This window comes from Podarcis gaigeae (genome assembly GCF_964106915.1).
Source record: "Podarcis gaigeae genome assembly, chromosome: 7".
NCBI lineage: Eukaryota > Metazoa > Chordata > Lepidosauria > Squamata > Lacertidae > Podarcis > Podarcis gaigeae.
The window spans coordinates 57,546,099-57,565,825 of NC_139683.1; the positions used below are offsets into that span (position 1 = coordinate 57,546,099).

The following is a 19,727-nucleotide window of genomic DNA, read 5'->3' on the forward strand; positions in this document are numbered from 1 at the left end:
TTCCCTCATGCAATGAGATGCAAAGCTTTTTGACATGTCAGCATTTCATTGGCTGCTGGCTGTAAGGTGGGATTTCACCAACATACTGATTGCAAACAAGGCTTCCACAACATTCTGTGCAAATATGCAAAGGAAATACTGCATGGCCACGTGGTGGCATCACATGATATGACGTCACAGCGCCACGCCCCCTTGAAAATGACGTCATAGCACGAAATCACGCGGGAGTTTCCACTTCGGAGTTGTTCCAGGAGTTGTGCCAGAGCAAGGGAAGGGAAGTGGAGGGCACAGGTGAGTAGTTTAAGGGTGGGGGACACCTCTACAGCACTCCCAGAGCGCTCCCAAGAAGCCACACCATCCTTCCTGGAGAGTTGGTGCTGATGGAGGGAACCAATGGGAGCCCTGGACCACGCGCCTCCCTATTGGTCCACCGACTGGCATGCAAATGAGGGCCGACGTCACTTCCTTGGACAAATCGAGCGCCATTTTCTCTTTCTGGCTTGGGAAGGAGGGAGGAGTACCAGCCGGAGGTGGGTGGATGGGAGCGCGGGCTCAGTGGGGCTGAGCGGGGCACCGGGTCCGACGCTGCACGGCTGCAGGGCGAGCGGTCGGGGCGAGGATGCTGCGGCTGGTCCTCCTGTTGCCGCCGCCGCCGCTGCCCGTCCTGCTGGGCCACTGAGCGCGGGCTGCAGGTCGAGACCGGGAGGCGGGGCAGGGCGGGGCGGCCGCGGAAGGAGTGACCGAGCAGCCAGCCGACCAAGCAAGCGGCCGCGGAAGGAGGCGGCGGCGCCGGAGGCTGCAACGCGTCCAAGCGCCTCGGGGAGCGCAAGAACCGGCGGGCAGGCAGCGGGCTCCCCCTGCCGCCCGGGCAGGTAGGTGCAACACTGCGGCGCTTCGCTGAGCCCGGGCTCTCTGGTGCCCCGGGCGGCCTCCGCCTCCCTCAGCCCGCCTTGGCAGGAGCCGCCTCGGTGCGCTGCCAGCCAAGCCACAGCCAGAGGGCAACCCCAGCCTCGTGGGGAAGCCCGCCTTCCCTCCCGCGGGCGCGGAGGGGGGAAAAGCCGCGAATAAAAGAAAAGGCTTCTTCCCTCAGCCTGCTCGCTTCTCCCCGGCGCTGCCACCAACTCTAATAGCTGAGGGGCTTAAATAAGGTCCGGGGGCTCCTCGGAGGCTAGGGAGGATGGAGTGTCGTGAGACATTCGGGTTTGCAGCATTATAATAATAATAATAATATTATTATGCGTTTGACACCACCAGCTCTGCCGCTCTCCTTCATGTGGAACATCAGTGATTTCAGGAAGCCTGTAATCTCTCGACTGCTTCGTTGGCGGGTGGCTAAAGCTAGACCCATTTTTTTAAATTAAAAAAAACCATTTTGGAATACTAAACCAGTTGCTTAAGGCTAAATAGAATTGTGATTTTTTTTTTAAGGAAGTGCATTAACGGGGTTTGAGTTACAGAGATGGACTGGAGCAAGCTTTCAAGGCTGTTTATAGAGTGGTGGCTGGCTAGTGTGGTACTTTTCTGGTCCCAAGACTTGAGGGTCGGTTGATAGCGTTGCATATTTTAGGATCTTGCATTTAATTGTCACTGTGGTACTGTATGTGTGATTGGTCTGTTTCCAGCAAGTGATCTGTATTTCCATGGAAGAGTCTGTGAGAGAACTCATATTCCACTGAGACCTGGAATCCAGAACATTTTTCACAAAGTCATGTGTCTGTATGGCCTTAGAGGTGCATGCCTCTCTTTGGTCATAGTGGCTAACCATATGGCAGCTGGAGAGATCATGACATTTTAGGCTTGTAAAGGCTTGAACTTGACTCCCTTGCAAATGTGCTCCTGGCCCACAGTTAGATTAAGAAAGGGAGATCCCCAGGAAAGGCAGGATAACCAAAGGTGCAGAGGGTACAAGAGAAGAGGGAAGAAGTCCTGTGCTCACATACAAGTGAGAAGGAAAATGAGAGAGGTAACACTTTGCAGCTCAGACACATTTTGTTTCTGTGATTTTGCCCTCTTTATCTTCTTACTAAAGCACTATTTTTTTCTTTACTCCATTTATATGCAGCTTAATATATTTAAAAAATCTCTCAAATGAAGTACTGTAAACTGAAACAGCAACGAACAATAAATAATACAGAAATACATTAAACAAATAATTGCATTAATGCAGTTAACAGTTTACAGAAATACAGTTAACAAATAATTGCTGATACAAATAAGCCACCCCTCCATTCACAGTTCCTTCTCCAGCCTCTGCCCTTTCTCCTGCAGCTTCTTTATTGTCTCTTGCGCAGGGCTTGCATTTATAGGCAGGTATCAAGGTGGGCTCCTGTCAACGTAGCAGTTTGAAAGCACGTCAAAGTGCAAGTAGATAAATAGGTACCGCTGCGGCGGGAAGGTAAACGGCGTTTCTGTGCGCTGCTCTGGTTCACCAGAAGTGGCTTAGTCATGCTGGCCACATGACCCGGAAGCTGTATGCCGGCTCCCTCGGTCAGTAAAGCGAGATGAGCGCCGCAACCCCAGAGTCGGCCACGACTGGACCTAATGGTCAGGGCCCCCTTTACCTTTACCTATTACCATACCCGGCTCCAGGTGCAGTAGGTTTGGTGAATTTCCCAGGGGGGTGCTAAGGATGGGAAAAGGACACCCATCCACTCAAAAGTTATTTCTCCAGCCTCTGCCCTTCTCTTCAGCTGATGTAGTAAATGCTTCAGGAGCTCATAAATTCTATGTGGAAACTTGGTATTTCTGCAGGCAGGTGTATCAATGTAGTCTTTTAAAGAAAACTTAGTGTGTTTGTTGCCTCTCCTAGTCAGCAGTGTTGTCATGGCTGTCTTGGCCTGAGTGTTTAGTCCAGAGTAGACATGCTGAATGATGGCAGGTTAATGATAGAATTGTAGAGTTGGAAAGACTGTGGGTCATATGGTCCAGCCCCCTGCAATGCAGGAATCTTAGCTAAAGCATCCATGACAGATGGCTTGAATATGCAATCTTGATTGCCTTATATTAGTTTTTTTAAAAAATGTTTAATGCATCTTCACATTTTAAGATCAAACTGGAGAGGCTTTCAAATGTAGTTGTGCACAGAATTGTTCTTCAGATCATGATCTTGAAATGAGGAAGAGCAGGAGAGATCTGTCATGGCTGGAATTTTGCTGCTTAAGAGTCAAAACACCATTCATGTTCTATGACAGATTATCGTTTCAGCAATTGGAATTGTAGCCAAGGGAAGGCTTTGAGTGAAGTGAAGTTCTCTCCTGTGCACTGATGTAAATGTAAAATTTCCTTATGGTTCTTTTGGTTTTGGTCTTGGTCTTGTAACTCCACTGCTGCTCAAACTTATGTCATTTATCTCTGTCAGCTCTTTGGCCCTTAATATTCAGTGATGTAAATTTTCTGGAAAGTTTTGGAATGGAATTTCTTCCAATGCAAATTAGGCTAATTAACATAGTGGAATTTGTATTGGAATATTTTCAGTTTCCATGGAATTTCTTTTCTGATTTCCTAGAGAGTTCTAATTTAGTATGCTTATTTATTATATATATATATATATAGTAAACAATGGTTAAAAACTTTGCTTGCCTAACATATTTTAAGGGGTAACTGTTACCATTGAGCCTATGAAGCAGAACATTTTTCATGGAAAAATAAAGCACTGGAATATTTTCTGTCTCATGTTGACTATGTTGTTATGCAAAACCTTATTCTCACATGAGAAAGTGGTGAGCAAACCAAATTATGTATCATGTATAAAGTGGAGCAGTCCAGTCCAGGAATTACGTTTTCCAGTTCACTAGGGTCAGGAGCAGCTCCAGTCCAGGTCTTGCATACAAGTTCTATAGAGATCTGATCCTGAAGCGGCTGAAGATGTAGATTTATGGTGGGCTTTTCCCTCTACGTGCTCAGGGGTCCACAGTTTTATTTTTTTTTTAATAATAATTTTTATTAAGGTTTTCCAAATTAAAACAAATTAAATCCAATTTATAAACTTTTTGCCAATAACCAGGACTTCCCCTCCCTACCCCCTCTTGTGTTCCAAATCTTCCAAATAAGCAATTAAATTCAACAAGTTCTTATCCCCAAATTACACTCATCATCAGTAACCCAATTTATCCAAATTCCCATCCCCTAAGATCGATCTATTCCCTTCCACGAGTTCCCCCTTTCAAACATAGTACAGATGGAAATAAAATAAATATGAGTAGTGATTTTACAACCTTTGGATTCCAACTTTCCCTCCCCTCTTTCCCCTTTGCGTTTCACCTATCCCTCTACTTCTAATATCTTCCTGGAGTTCCCACATTACACTATGTCCCTCAGGTTCTTTGCCAGTCTTTAATTACGAGTGTCCAATCATAGAAGGAGTCTATCAAAAAAGGGGCCCATTTCTTCTATCCAGGTTTTTATATCCAGGAGTAAAAACTCCAATTTTGTTTCCATAAGCTTGTCAAACCTGGATATCCCAAATATTCCCTCTCCCAGTTCTGTCCAGTTCTTGTTGTTTCCTTGTTCTTGTCAATCATTCTCCTCCTTTTTGTTTCTCTGTTCTCCCACAGAAATGTTCTTTTTCCAAAAGTTTCTAGTGTCTCTGCAGAGGCTTGTTATTCAGGAGCAAAGCATTGCATCATGTTCCTTTCATTTTCCAACAAATAGTTCCATTGTTTCCTGTAGTGTATAGACCTCTGTAGACAAAATAATGTTCCATTCCTGCAGTTTCCCAGGAGATTAAAAGTTCCATTCAACTGTTCAAGTTTCCTGTCAAAAACACATGCAATATCCCTCAGCTCCTCTAGATGGATTACAGTAGCAAAGTTCCCTTCCAGAATCACATCCACCAGTCCAAGTAGCTTGTTAGCCCATATTTGAAACAGTTTATGTTCAATTTATAACAAATGTAACCGGCAAAGTCCTCATAACAAAGTCTCTATTTTAATCTTCCTTTTTGACAGCTCTTTGACAGCTGTCAAAACCTCCATTGCTCTTCTCCAGGCAGTTTCACAAATCGCTCCAGGGATTCCGGGGGGGGGGGGGTTGCTTTTTTAAAACAATTCCACTTTTCTCCTCCAGCTCAATCTTATAATTTTCCCTCGCGAAGTTGCTAATTCGGCGAAATAAGGTTACACTCGATCTTAGTTGTCCAGTCCTTTGTTTTGGCTCTTCTACAATTTAGGGGTGGGCTGACTTCCTTTTTTCCGCCTCCCCCGTTCGCTCCAAATTTTAAAAATTTATCCCTTTTTTTTTAGTCCATATTCCAATTACTCACGGGTTCTTCTTTAGATCCAAATTTTCAATAGAAGAAGTCAGCGCTCTCCGCCGGATGGCATGCGGCTGCGCTCGGCAGGGATAGCAGAGAACTCAAAGCACCACGCTTCTCCCCGGCACCCGATCCGTAGCCTTTAAAAAGGCTCCTTCACGAGTCGGGAGAGCGCTAACGGTGCCAGCCGAGTCTCCATGTCCACGGCCTCCTCTGGCCGTGGTTTTTAAGGGTCCCCGCATCGCCGGTGCGGTAGGACCCAGCCCCTGCCAAGCAGGCTCCCTCCGGAGCTCGGAGGGAGTCCGCCATTCGGCGATGGCGCCGACCCGGAAGTCCAGGGGTCCACAGTTTTAGAGAGCTACATCAGAGGCAAGACCCTGAGTCAGAAGAAGGTGAGATCTTTGTCTCATGACTTTGTCTCACACGCTTTCCAAATAAATGCAGACAAGAGAAACAAAGGAGGAGAAAGTTCTTTGTTCCAGTAGGCACAACTTACCTTCCATCTCAGTGCTCCCAGGCCAAACATAGACACTTTTGTCTCCTTACCTATGAAAGCTCAGGCAGCAAGCATGTATCCCAGGAACAGAGTTCAAGAGGAGCCTGGCACATGGTTCAAGATGGAGAGCAGGCATGTATGTGGTGGGCTGCACTGTGGGAAGGTTCCTTGCTTTGACTTTTGTCAGCTCCAGTCTGATATTGCTAAGAAGAGTTTGGATTTGATATCTCGCTTTATCACTACCTGAAGGAGTCTCAAGTGGCTAACATTCTCCTTTCCCTTCCTCCCCCACAACAAACACTCTGTGAGGTGAGTGGGACTGAGAGACTTCGGAGAAGTGTGACTAGCCCAAGGTCACCCAGCAGCTGCATGTGGAGGAGCGGTTCACCAGATTACGAGTCTACCACTCTTAACCACTACACCACACTGGCTAAGTAAGCAGCTGTGCATAGCACAGTTAACAAGCTTATGCATGGCAGTTACTTGCGTACCAATGCAATGTGTTGTTCTCTTAGACAACAGTTCTAAGTAGCCACAGCATGCTCAGGGGATGGAAAGGGAAGAAGTACATGCATGGTGCTGGATATGTTTTGAAAGCTTTGGTTGCATCCAGTTGCAGTGGAAACTTTGTCTGCTTTTTCCACCTGCTGGAATCCTACCACACTGGCTATTTAGCATTGCAGTCTTCTGTTTGTATGTGCATTTTATCCTCTGGTTATGCCGTGATATGGCTTTTGCAAAAAATGTGTTAGCTGAATAATGAATAACTTGTGGCTAGCACTGAACAAAAATATGAAAAACCTGAACATTGATAGCTTATAAAATTAGAAATGGTGGGGAAAATTGAACTTGGAGTCACCTGATGAAATTGATTGGTACTAGGCTGAGGGTAAAACAGTAAATAATTAAGGCAACATGTTACATCTTACAGAATTCACTGCCACACGATTGTGACTGCGATGGAAGCATAGGATGTAAGTTTTTTAAATTAAGTTGTGGCAATGGCTTTTTTAAAAGGATTGGAGCAATTCATGGGTTCTTCATTGGACTGTGGATATTTTAGCTTCATTGCTGTACTGGTCAGGAAGGAAGGGACTTTGCTTCCTTCACACCACAGCTGTTGTGGAAGCCGAGTGTGCTGATGGAGCATGGACAGAGCAATTTCTCTGATCCTCTTGCATTTCCATGCTAGCCTAGGAGGAAGGTACTTTGTTTCCTAGCATAGAAGACGTATGAGCTGACAGAAGAGGCACACAGTGATTTGTACCCCTCCACCAGCCTGTTCCCTCACCTGGATGAAATTCCATGAATGTGCCTGCATGGAATTCCTGGTCACCCATGATGAGCAATTCAATACAAGGTGGTTATATCTTATTTGTGTACAATAAATTGGAACTTAAAAGGTTAAAGGCAAGCAGCTATGAGAGAAGAATCATAGACTGGCTTTATTATACAGGAAGTAAGTTACCATGCCCATCACATTGAGTTAGAGAAGATGGTTAGACACTAGATGTCATTCTGGTTGGAATATTTAATGCATCCTTGAACAATCTCTGTTCTTTGGAAAAAGAAGTGCTTGAAACATCCATATAAAAAAACCTCTTAATACCAAGCTTTCAAATTATCAGTTTTTAGAAGTCACTACATACAAAATAACATTCTTGGCTTCATGGAATATTTTATTGTAGTCAATTGATGGTATTATTTTTTACTTGCCAACTGAAAAGTGTCTCAGCCCGTGCTCACAGTCTCGGAGGTATAGCAGTTTCTGTTGCTTTCAGTTTTGCATCGGGTAATTACATTCTGGTATACAGTCGTACCTTGGTTCTCGAACACCTTGGTACTTGTTCAATTTGGCTCCCGAATGCTGAAAACCTGGTTTTTTGTTCTGGTTTTTGAACGTTTTTCATAAGCCGAACATCTGACACTGCTTCCACTTGAGTGCAGAAAGCTCCGGCAGCTAATTGGAAGCCGCACCTTGGTTTTTAATGGTTTTGGGAGTCAAATGGACTCCTGGAACGGATTAAGTTTGAGAACCAAGGTTCCACTGCACTCTTATAAACAGACGAATGACCTTGTCATAGCATTTTGAAGGTTCTGCATCTTGGGATCATATTACTAGGTATCCCCCAAAATCTTAACATCTTTTAACATATCTCATGAATAGGTAGAAACTTGGAAGTGCATGTGATACTTACCATCGTATGTTTTCAAAGCTGGGGGTGCATGGGCGGGGTCCCCACTGACCTGGTATGATTTTGCGCTTGCAAGTACCATATTTTTTGCTCTATAAGACTCACTTTTTCCCTCCTAAAAAGTAATGGGAAATGTGTGTGCGTCTTATGGAGCGAATGCAGGCTGCACAGCTATCTCAGAAGCCAGAACAGCAAGAGGGATCGCTGCTTTCACTGCACAGCGATCCCTCTTGTTGTTCTGGCTTCTGAGATTCAGAATATTTTTTTTCTTGTTTTCCTCCTCCAAAAACTAGGTGTGTCTTATGGTCTGGTGCGTCTTATAGAGCGAAAAATACGGTAGCAGTTGGCTCAGAAGATTGTATATACCTGTTAGGGAACACAGTGGGTAGTGAGGTAGTATGGCTTTCTGGCTCTAACTGTGTTTGCCCTATGGATTGTTTGGTGGTGGTGTTGCATAGCATGCACATCATATGTCTTGAAAGATGTAGCTATTTTTGTCAGCTAGTATTGTGGCATATCACTTGGCAGTGTATAGCAATCCAATTAAAGAGGTGTATCTGAAATTCACACCTTGAGTTTGGCTTCTAAACTCGTAATACAAATTACTACTTACATTTCAGTAACTCAGTACTTTGAGCACCTTTTTCAGACAAATAGATGCTGGAAGGAAAATACTGAAGTTTTCTGGTGGTCTCCACTTGGAATTTTATATTTGGGTTCTCTTGCTAATATTTGAACAGCAGAATTGCAGCTCTTCAGTAATAAAGAACTTGAGCAGTAGCATTCATATACAGGCAGGGTGGATAAAAATAAATGATTTTAAAAAAACAACATGGATTTTTTATTATTTAAATTGGGCTTTTTTATTTAAATCAGATTTCTTTGATTTAAATCAGATTTTAAAAATAAAATGCTTTTGGAGGAAAAAGCTTTCTAAAGATAGTTTGCTATTTAAGTTACATTATAGTCCAAAGGCTATGCATCAGGAAATAAGGATTTGTTTTAAGTTTTTCATGTGTGCTAAAACTCAGTCTGGTTTTTTTTTAAATGGTCGTTTAACCACATCAGTTAACAAACATGGATACATATACTATAATGTTATTGTTTTAGTTAAATAAATTGTTTAAATTGTTATTAAGGAAATAATCCTTCCAATAAAGTACAGCAAAAATCCTTCCAATAAAGTACAGCAGAAAAGCTGTCCAAGTATAAACAAAAATTTCATAATTACCTGTCTTTGTATTTCTGTTAGTATAACCAAAAAAGGAATTTTTGATATAACTGAAAAAACTACTCTGAAAATTTATTATTCCAAAAATGAAACCTTCATCTGGTTGTAAATATTAAGATTATACCAGTGATTTAATTTGATTTGATTTAAATCAAATCCACCCTGTGTACAGGTAGTGCTACTGTATTTTTATTGTGTTCAGTGGCACTTACTCCCAGGGAAGTCTGTTCAGGAATTGCAACCTTCCTGTGATAAATATAGCTGCATATGTATTATTTGTTGTTTGCCACAGAAAGTGTAAAATCTACAAATATACTCATTTGTTGAAATACTCAGTAATGAAAGTCAGATTAATCTGAATTTTCTAAATGCATAAGCATAATTTGAAATATTACATTTAACGAAATGATGTATATATGTTGTGTCACCTTGTTTTCTAGGCAAAATTCAACATGCTTCAAATTCCTGTGCAAAATCTTGATAATATAAGGAAGGCTCGGAAGAAAGTAAAGGGTATTCTAAAGGATATTGGGCTTGACAGCTGCCAGGAGTTACTTCAGGTAAGACCCTTATAGTTCTCTATTGTCATTCTTCTTAAGTGAGCTCATGAGTCTTATAAGTGTGGAAATATTGGTTGAAAAAGAGGAGTGGAAAACCAATTCCAGTACAATTGTCCATGAGTAAAACATCATGAGATCCTCTGTAAGTCACTGTGTGCGTGATCATAGGTCTTCAACTGTCTTTTTATAGGATTCAATTTGGGGATTTACTTGTAGCATGCATATTGACTCTCTTTTAAGAGAGAGGTTTGCAGATTGGAACTCTTCAGTTATTTATTTATTTAATACATTTTTCTCGTATTTCATTTAGGATGACTCTTAGATTACATCCTATGAAACATGACTTGATATATTTCATGTGTCTATTTTTCTTAAAATAAACATAGAAGTAAGTGAAAGCTTTGGTTTGCACAGAAGTAGTACGGTTTGCACAGAAGTACTAATATACTAGTTTGGCTTGTCAAGAAACAGTATTTACAGAATACACAACTCCTTCAACACCTGTAAAGCTAGAAAAAAGACCAACTATGATAGGTCACATAAAAATATGAATGGAATGAGAGATCTTTGTTTAGCTTACCGATTCAAGCAAATGGGAATTGGGTACATTAATCTGAGGCTGTGAAGCTCAAAACATAAGATTTTAAAAACATGATTACTTCAAATACAGTCACCCTACTCTCACTTGGAGTGGGAATGCACATCAGTTAAAAAGACTGGGCATTCCTGCTTCCTCCTTTATTATGAGAAAAGAATGGGAAAGAGGAAGCGTGTCTTTATGGCACTGGTAGCAGAGATTTGACTAGGCTTCCTTCTGGATAAAGGGCTAGTAGGACTTTGCTCAGATAATTTTGTCTTTGTTGCTGCTGGGGAGCTGTTGGAGTGTGTGTTTATCTTCAACACCTATATATTTTGCTATCGGTGTGCATGCTATGGAAGCTTCAGTAAAGCTGTTAAGCTCACCAACATGAACCAGTTATTTTACTTGGCACACACAAAACACACACTACATATTTACACACTATATACAGGTTACATGTAGGCGTCTCTCCTTTTGGTACCAGAGGGGTTTCTGTACTTTAAAGTCTTTGCTGAATAAAGTCCACACACAAGCCAATTTGTAGTTACAGTGGTACCTCAGGTTACATACGCTTCAGGTTACAGACTCCGCTAATCCAGAAATAGTGCTTCAGGTTAAGAACTTTGCTTCAGGATGAGAACAGAAATCGTGCTCCGGCAGCGCAGCAGCAGCAGCAGGAGGCCCCATTAGCTAAAGTGGTGCTTCAGGTTAAGAACAGTTTCAGGTTAAGAACGGACCTCCAGAACGAATTAAGTACTTAAGTTGAGGTACCACTGTATTCCTGCAACAACTTAAAATCTTCCGGTCCTGAAGTCTGGCAATTCTCCAAATCTTCTCAGACAAGCTCTTCTCAAAGTGTTCAGGTAATTCCACAGTTACAGAAGGATCCACTCCTTCCTGATAATGACCACAACCAGTGACCCATGACCAGTGCTGTAATCTGAGCTCTTTCATACACAGAGCTCAATCTACCTAGTAACACTAATAGGGAAGTCACCAGATTTAGCCAGGTGCATCTCAGCAATATCTCAGCAATGAGAAAGCTCTTTCCTCACTAACCCCTTAACAGGAGGTTGGCATGAGTTTCTGGTGAATTTGTGCAGGAGTATTAGTCATTGTTTTGCTTTGACTATTTGTTGTGCATGATAAATAATATTTTAATGGTTTTCTGAATTTTGGAAAGACTGAGAGAAAAGTAAAACAAGAATTGAATAGTATTTTTTGCTGTGTAAAAGCAGCAGAAGATGGTGGTGATGATGTTGTAGAGCCTGGAAACAACATACACACAGTGTGAATACAGATGACTAAGTTAACATGTAGCTAACGGGGCCACATTGTAAATGCGTATAGCAATTCAGATAGCTGTGCCTGGCTTTGTTGTGGTATCATGCACATATTGCTGTTGCTCCACCCCTAGTTACTGGCTAGTTCATTGCTATGAAGTGAAAACCTACCCTTCCATGCATTGTTGCCATGATTTGTCACTATTTCCTGTTTGTTTGTTTTTCTTCTTTACAGAAGTTGATAGTCTTCAAAGTTTGCGCCAAGCAGATGAGCAAAATATTGTTTGCTCTTTTAGGAAAAACTGAAGTTCCCCCAAGTTGTTTTTCATTCATATTACTATTATTTATACTCCATCCATCTGGCTAGGTTGCCTTTGAAGCCCTCTGGTTTATTAAAGATTATGCATAGGGGTTTTTTAGTTGTTGTTTTTTTTTAAAAAAAACACACCCACCCCATGAAATCAAGGTCAGTCACAAACACACATTCCATCAGGGCACTTCATTACATCAAACATACAGAACTTTAACTTCAGAGATATGACTATAGTTTCTTGACAAGCAAAGCTTGTTCAGATACACCAGAAATTGTGCATTTTAAAAGTCTAGCTCAATTAATTGCAAATATTTAAAACTTTCAAATTGCATACACTACACTTGAAATAGATTAAACTTGAAATCTGAACAAAGTTAGAAAGGCAGGGGAGACAAGCTGTAAAGAAAACTCTGGCTATGAGACTCTATAGCTTGGGTTAATACCTTCCACACTCATTGTCACCTGTAGATTACCCACACAGAAGCAAGTAGTGTGGGGAAGCCTTAAGATCTGATAAGCTCACCAAATTTACCACACTTTGAAATCCATTATTGAAAAAAGGCAACATAGCATATATATTTTTCAAATTACAATTTTAATTTTGAGGTTGTATCCAGTCTTGTGTGAGTAGAGCTGTGCTTGTGCCGCCTCTACTCACTAGCCCCTAAAATCTGCTTCAGAGGGTCCCCCAACTCTCTGGAGCAGTTTTTGCTCGTGTTTTGGGACTGCAGGGCAGGGGGGAGTCCTGTTGTGCAAGGGAGGTGTTGTGAGTGAATGGAGCAGAGGCATTGGATACAGCCTGCAGTTTATATCCAACATAATGAACTTATTGACTTAGAATTGTATAAAATAGGGTTTTCTTTTAGTTGCATGCTGTTTTAGAAATCTTTGTTGTTGTTTTTTGTAGACTCTGAAAAGTTTTGACCCAGGAGAAAAATATTTCTGCAACACTTCATGGAGTGATGTGTCTCTTTGGGAGTCTGTGACCAGAAGAAGGGTATGTTTATTCATTACAGTTTTCAGAATGCTTTTTGAGCCCACTGGTTTGTAAATACCTAGTGGATTTTTTTTAGCCTTTGTGATACAGCATGGGATCAACTGTGCAATGCAAACTGTTTCTTAGATGGCTATCAGTCTTAGAAGCTGATTGCAATATAGCAAGAGGTGTGCATGCTTTTCTTAAGTTCACATGGAACTTGGTGTATTATTATTATTATTTTTTGGATGCCATTATAATGACTGATTAGAAGATGAAAAGAAAATGATGGTCTTGAAAATGATGATCTCAAAGAGTAAAGAAACTGTATTATTGTTTCCTGGTGACTAACTGATAACCAAGCAGTAGCTTTCCCTCATTGGTTTCTGTGTTGGCTAGAATCCAAATTTTCACCCAGTTTTTGAACGGGGCTATGGGGTGGGGTTATGTTGCCAGCACAGCAACATCTACATCATTTTGCTTGTTCTGCATACAGTTTGTGTTGTTATGCAAGCATATTAGTGATGAGAAAGTTGTGTTCATATAAATGCATAAGATGTTGGCTTTTTGTTAATACTCTCTTGGATGTGGAAAGTTCTGATTGCCTGAAGAAACTTTTATGTTGACTGAAATTAGTATAGTGGCTTTCAGAACTTTGGTATTTTTATTGGACAATCAGCATAAATATGCCTTTGTAGATGCCAGTTGAAGTAACTGCCCCTTTTTCTTGTTTTTCAGAGATACAGAACAAATCCGTACTGCTGTAGCCTCTGCAAGTTTTCATCAAAATTTCTTTCTTCTTTCAAAAACCACTTGAACCGTTACCATGAAGATGAAGTTGACCAAGAATTAGTTGTTCCTTGCCCAGAATGTGCATTTGCTTCTCATTCCAAAGTAGTGGGAAAACACCTTCGTATATTTCACTCTAAGAAAAAAATTCAAAACTATAATGTGAGTGGTGGCATGAGACAATTCCGGAGTGATGCAGTAAACTTCATATGCCAGAAATGTCAGTTTACAGACACATTATACTATAATACGAAGAAACATGTATTGGTAACCCACTTCCAAAGCCTAATAAGCACATACTTTGAGGAGAGGCCTGATGAAAGTGAAGAGAATTTTACTGATCACTACTGTAAAAAGTGCAATGCTTTTGCAAACAGTCGGGATTCTTTAATATACCATGTCCTGACATCTGAAGTACACAAAGACCTGGAGAATATATTGAGACCTATAATTTCAGTGCAGCCTAAAAAATCAGGACAAGCAAAGTCACAGCATATCGTCAGTATTGCACCCAAGCCTTCCACAGTTGGAGCCACACCATCGCTGATACCTACCACTGCTTCAGTGGGTTCACCTTCTCCTACGTGTATCCAACTTTCACTTCCATCAGTGAATCAGAATCAGAATGTGGTGCCAACAAAAGCAGTCCCAAACACAGTTGGACCAAGTGCCTCCAGTGGCCTGACACATCCATCATCATCAGCTTCAGTTGCCCAGACATGTCATACATTACTGCCTAGCCAAGCAGGTCCGAACAATGTGACTCTTCGGTCTGCAGTTCCTCATCCAGTCTTTGTTTCTCATCGACTTCCTGTGAAGCAGCCAGTGAGACCTGACATTCTCTGCCTAAACCAGCCTCCTGGGAGCATAAGTCGAACTGTTCCTCCAGGAGTCCTTTCATTCACTCGGCCTGTCCGGCCTACCCTGCTTCCTGTTAATCAATCTGTTAGGGCCGTTGGCAGTCCAGTTTTGCCGGGGCCTCTCCCTGTAACTCAGCCTGCTGGTTCTCTGAACAGACCCATTGCGGCTAGCTCTGTTCCTGTAAACAGGCCTTCTTCACCTGGCGTCCTTGCTGTAAACCGACCTGTTGGTAGCTTGAACCAGCCCAGTGGTCCTGGGGTCCTTCCAGTCACCCAGGCGATCCCACCAGGGGTTCTTCAGTTTAATCATCCTGTTGCACCTGGAGTTCTTCCTGTAAACCAGTCAGTTGGACCTGGGATTCTCCAGTTCAATCAGCCTGTTGCACCAGGAGTACTTCCTGTAAACCCGTCTGTCAGACCTGGAGTTTCTCAGAATGCTACTTTACTGACTGCGGGACCTATCCTTCGACAGTTAATTCCAACTGGCAGACAAGTTAATGGGATACCTACGTATACCCTTGCCCCAGTTTCAGTAGCTTTGCCTGTGCCAGCGGGTGGAGGGGTGACAACAGCTCCACCTCCTCAGATGCCTGTTCAGCTGATGCAATCTAGTACAGTTACTCAGCAGTCTCAGGCTCCAGCTACTGTGCCTTCCTCTGTAGTAGTAACTTCTTCCACAAATACCCTCGCCAAGTCTTCTGTCTCTGCCTCTGCAATGAGCCTAGCCCTTAAACAGGCCAAGCAGTGGAAGACTTGCCCTGTTTGCAGTGAGCTTTTCCCATCAAACGTCTATCAGGTGCACATGCAAGTGGCTCACAAATGCAGTTCAGGGAAGACGGGCAAGCTTGATACAGACAAAGTTGCAGCCTGTGCACCTTTTCTGAGATGGCTAAAAGATAAGACGGTCAGGTGTTTTTCTTGTAAATGTTTTCTCTCTCAGGCAGAGCTTATAAAACATATTTTCATACATGGATTAGCTTGCCTGTTTTGCACCAGTACTTTTCACGACCTAAAATGCCTTGTGGATCATACTAAAACTGTACATAAGGGGAAGAAGAAACTACATGCAGATTATGATGACAAAGGTTTTCAACTCGAGAGTGATTCGGAAGGTGACCTGGTGTTTCCTCACTTTGACTTCAACATAACTGTAAAAGAAGAACTTTGTGAAAAAGAAGTACACCTAGCATTACTTGCTGGGGTAAATTCAAGGACACTTATTCCTCTGTACATGAAGCTGCAACATGAGACTGCTGATATGAATAATAGCAATAAGAAAGTATCAACTTGCCCTTTTTGTTACGGTGTTTTCACTAGCCTAGAAGCCTACGAGTTCCATTTGAAGGACAGGCACCATATCATGCCAACTGTGCACACCATTTTAAAGACCCCAGCTTTCAAATGTATCCACTGCTGTGGTGTATATACTGGCAACATGACTCTGACTGCTATTGCTGTGCATCTGCTTCGCTGCCGGAGCGCTCCCAAAGACAGCACCCCGGCTGTGAAGATGGAGCTTGAACTCGACGAGAAGAAAGATCTGGCACTTGTGAATGGTGAAAATCATGATGATCCTTCTCTCTCAACAAAGAGGAAACTATCTGATCAGCTTTATTCTGTTGCAGAGGACCAAATGAATGATGACCAGCCATTCCTGATTATAGACAGTGGCACAGCCCAAGTTCCAGCTAAGGAAATGACTTTTGTGCCTTCCAAGAGACAAAAGACTGATCATAAGTCTGAAACTAAGGGCCAGCCCTCCGTTGAGAATCTTCACATTTTAGCATTAAATCCAAAGCCATTCCAACAGTGCTCAAATGAAGTTCAGAAACTGTTTCTTATAGATTATTTTCACAAGAAGCCGTATCCCTCTAAAAAGGAGTTAGAGTTACTGTCATCCAGTCTGTGTGCTTGGAAAGTTGACATTGCATCATTCTTTGGGAGAAAGAGACACACCTGCCTAAGGGCAATAAAAAAACTTAAGCCTTCTGTGCTTTTGGGATTCAATATGTCTGAACTTAAAAATGTGAAGCACAGTTTGAATTTAAAATGTGAATCAGAAGATGTGTAATTTTTTGTTAAAAAAAACTCTCATAAGGCAATCAAGATTGCATATTCAGGCATCTGATATGTATGCTTTAGTTCAGATTCCTGCATTGCAGGGGGTTGGACTCGACCCTCGGCGTCCTTCCAACTCGATGATTCTTTGAATTGTCTCACTGATTTAGTTTCTTGTGATTATTAAAAGATTAGTACGCAGTGCCTCTTTCATTTGGGCTGTGTGTTCTTTGTGGCAGTAGGGTACAGTATAGTATACCTGAGGCTCTGGGTTTTTGTTTTGTTCTTTTTTGCTGTTCATGGGGTAGTTTTCTCTGCCTATGGTTTTTATACAATTGTGTAACAATTTTCCTGGCTTTTTTTTTAAAGTACAAATTGTTTCTAAAAGTGTATATGTTTGATAAAATAATAAAACTATTAGGAGGGCCATAATTTAAAAAAACCACCTCCCCTATCTTTAAAATTAATATGTTTAACTTGTAACCTAATCTTCAGATTGCTCTCCAAATTAACAACAGATTTACCAGTGACAGCTATAACAAATGCAGAAACTTTGATTAATTGAAAAGTAGCAGTTGCTGCCTTTAATTATGAAACATGTAAGCCAAGGATTTGCAAGCACTGTTTTCTAAACTATTTGTTTTACAATAAGAAACTATGAAGGCTTACATAAAAAATGGCAACTTTTCTCCCCTGAAGTTAAAACTTTGGTTTAATAATCCTTGATTTGCATCTTGGAATAAATAAGAGAGAGGAGCTGTCCATTTGATATTGAGTTATAATGACAACCTAGGGATCTTTTCATATGGCTCTATCGCTTGCTGGGAGCTCTGATGACATAGCATACTGTTCCAGGCAGCACTTGGCTATGTACACTTTATGAAGGCTTTTCACTGGCTGCTCTGCTCTATGTTAGCAAATAATCCCAAGCCACTTTTGTTTGGGGCAAGGGTTCAAAGACTTCAGCAACACTAGCCTAGTGCAGGCCCTGAGTTTATTCAAGTTTCTCACTGTATTTGAATCAATGTTTATCGAAAGCTCTTGCTATCATTACAGTAGCTGAATTATTTCCTGCGTCACCCAGATGACAACCTTGTCTAAAGTTAGGCAAGAGATTGCACATGCAGAGTATTCTTTAAAAACAAATAGGCCTGCGAACAAGGGGCAGGTTTTATTGCTTCTCTTGTCTCTTACTTTTCAGCAATGTATGTTCTAACATCTCTACAGAATACTGTTGTTTTAACCACTAACATTTAACATTCTGTTCAACTTGACTAGGACACCGTATTACTTTAGCATCAAGAAAAGAAAATGATATATTTGGTGTGCTGACTTGACATTGTTTTCTAGTTACTAACGTGTCTTTTATGGCAAGAGAATTTTTGTTAAGGTGAAACTGCATGTAAATAACTGTGCAATTTAAGCAGTTGCATTATAGGCTGTTCGGTTTCTATAAATGTCAGAAAATTGTTCAGAGGGCTTTTTGGTTTGGTTCTATTCTTTAATACAATCTCATCTGACAGTGAATAATGCCAGTGCAAAAAATAAATAAATTCTGCAATGGGGGTCCTGTAGGCACAGGTAGATTATTTACTTTTGTTTCAGCATTGATCCTTATGTATATGCCAGAACTTGGTGAAAGAAATGGATTCAGGGGTGGTGATTACTACTACTTCTACTGTTTTAACTTTGACCTTCATCCATTCATGTGAGAATGCCCAGAGAATGTGGAATAGTGCCTCCCTCCGCCATTTTGTGGAAAAAAACCAGGAGGTAGATGTAGTGGCAAAAGCAAACTGCTTTTACCTGAAACCCAGATGCTGGCAGTAAGTACAAGACAAAAATCACTGCAGACATTAAGGAAAGATCAACTTGGCTTTGGGAAATGACGACCTATAAATCAAAACTGACTGAAGTGCAAATATCTGTGTTCAGTGCCGACCAACTAGGCTGAATTTCAACTTGGCCAAAGTTAATATGTGAGCTTATTTTAAGTTGCAGGATAAATTATATGGCAGTGCTAATTATTATGCTTGGCTCTCACTACAGCACATGCCTGAATACTGCATGTATGATCTGCCAAGAATGGAAGTGAATAGAGGTGCATTAGTGGTGCTTTCGTGAACAGCTCCTCTTTATTTTTCTGGATGCCAAGGATTATGAAGGAGTGAGAAGAGCACATAAAGCTTGAGCTGCTCCTTACAGTAGGAGAGAGCCTGGTCTGTTACATGTTAGAGCAATTGATCTGTTGACTTCAAATAAACCCAAGTTTTCAATTTTAGATGTGTATAGAAGTTTTTAAAGTGATGTAATGAAGCAGCATTCAAGCAAGCAGCCCTTTGAGAACTCTTTGTTTCCTGTATACTGTGTCTTAGACCCTGTAGGCAGGCTTGAGCTGTAAAACTCCCTGGCAGCACTACTTCAGGCCACAGGTGTGTTGGGTGTTTGGATATGCACTGGTGAGGGGCATTGCCTATGCAGGCTGTGTATATTAGTGAGACACTTAGGTTGGATCCTCTTTCCTGACAGCTAGTCTTTTACATGAAACATGGTTCCATTTAATCGTGTAGCAGCCCACTCAGACTGAAAGAGAATTAAGAAAAAGCTTTGTTTGCCACTGCATTCTGCTGAATACATTCTGTGTACCCTTTGATTCTGTAGAGTTATGTTAGTCATCTCATGTTTGGGTGAGATTATAATACATAAGAATTACTATCCCGAAAAGAACCACATTCTATCTCCTCACCAGTATCCCTTGTACAGTAGTGAAGAATTGATTATCAAGAGGGTGCAGAAAGTACTTGTGCTTCCAAAAGCCTTTGGCTAGGTTTCTCAATATGGCAGCATTGAAAATAGTTTCACTGCTAGAGGAAAATTCCAAATTCCATAATCCTCTTTTAATAAAAATACATCCTAGTTTCTGTAGCAATGTGAGAGTTGACATATAGATGAGGGGTTGCCAGTCTTTTTTAACAAGTGCACACAGTTTAAATTTTAAGAGTTAACAGCCTGCCATTGGGGTGGGGGGATGGTATGCCATAACACTATATTAGAGAGTATGATCTTGATGAATTCATTGGCCATAATCCCAAACAAGTGGGCTTATGAGTGCAACCTTACATATTTATAGTTTAA

At 41.5% G+C, this 19,727-nt stretch overlaps 1 protein-coding gene and 1 long non-coding RNA gene across 5 annotated transcripts; one reads left to right on the forward strand and one right to left on the reverse strand.

The window, feature by feature from the left end:
- The first annotated feature begins 194 nt into the window (after positions 1-194).
- On the forward strand, positions 195-18,873 carry ADNP2 (ADNP homeobox 2). Of its 4 annotated transcripts, XM_083746896.1 has the most exons (5): positions 478-872; positions 6,057-6,181; positions 9,614-9,733; positions 12,817-12,906; positions 13,624-18,873. In XM_083746896.1, exons 3-5 carry the CDS (start codon positions 9,626-9,628, stop codon positions 16,603-16,605), a joined length of 3,180 nt encoding a protein of 1,059 aa, XP_083603022.1. In that variant the 5' UTR covers positions 478-872; positions 6,057-6,181; positions 9,614-9,625; the 3' UTR covers positions 16,606-18,873. The 4 variants fall into 4 exon arrangements, with proteins under 4 accessions (XP_083603024.1, XP_083603023.1, XP_083603022.1 ...); XM_083746898.1 differs by lacking the exons at positions 478-872; positions 6,057-6,181 and adding an exon at positions 195-291; XM_083746897.1 differs by lacking the exon at positions 6,057-6,181 and having other exon boundaries at positions 356-872.
- On the reverse strand, positions 3,540-5,711 carry LOC310848260. The gene is made up of 2 exons (XR_014566240.1): positions 5,578-5,711; positions 3,540-3,891 (listed from the first exon to the last, which is right to left on the reverse strand). It is a non-coding gene; the product is annotated as an uncharacterized lncRNA (long non-coding RNA).
- Positions 18,874-19,727: the final 854 nt, after the last annotated feature.

Coding starts and splice junctions, on each gene's coding strand:
- ADNP2 (XM_083746898.1), top strand. CDS start 9,626: ATGCTTCAAATTCCTGTGCAAAATCTTGATAATATAAGGAAGGCTCGG. Junction 9,734..12,816: donor GCTGCCAGGAGTTACTTCAG/GTAAGACCCTTA, acceptor TGTTTTTTGTAG/ACTCTGAAAAGTTTTGACCC. Junction 12,907..13,623: donor AGTCTGTGACCAGAAGAAGG/GTATGTTTATTC, acceptor CTTGTTTTTCAG/AGATACAGAACAAATCCGTA.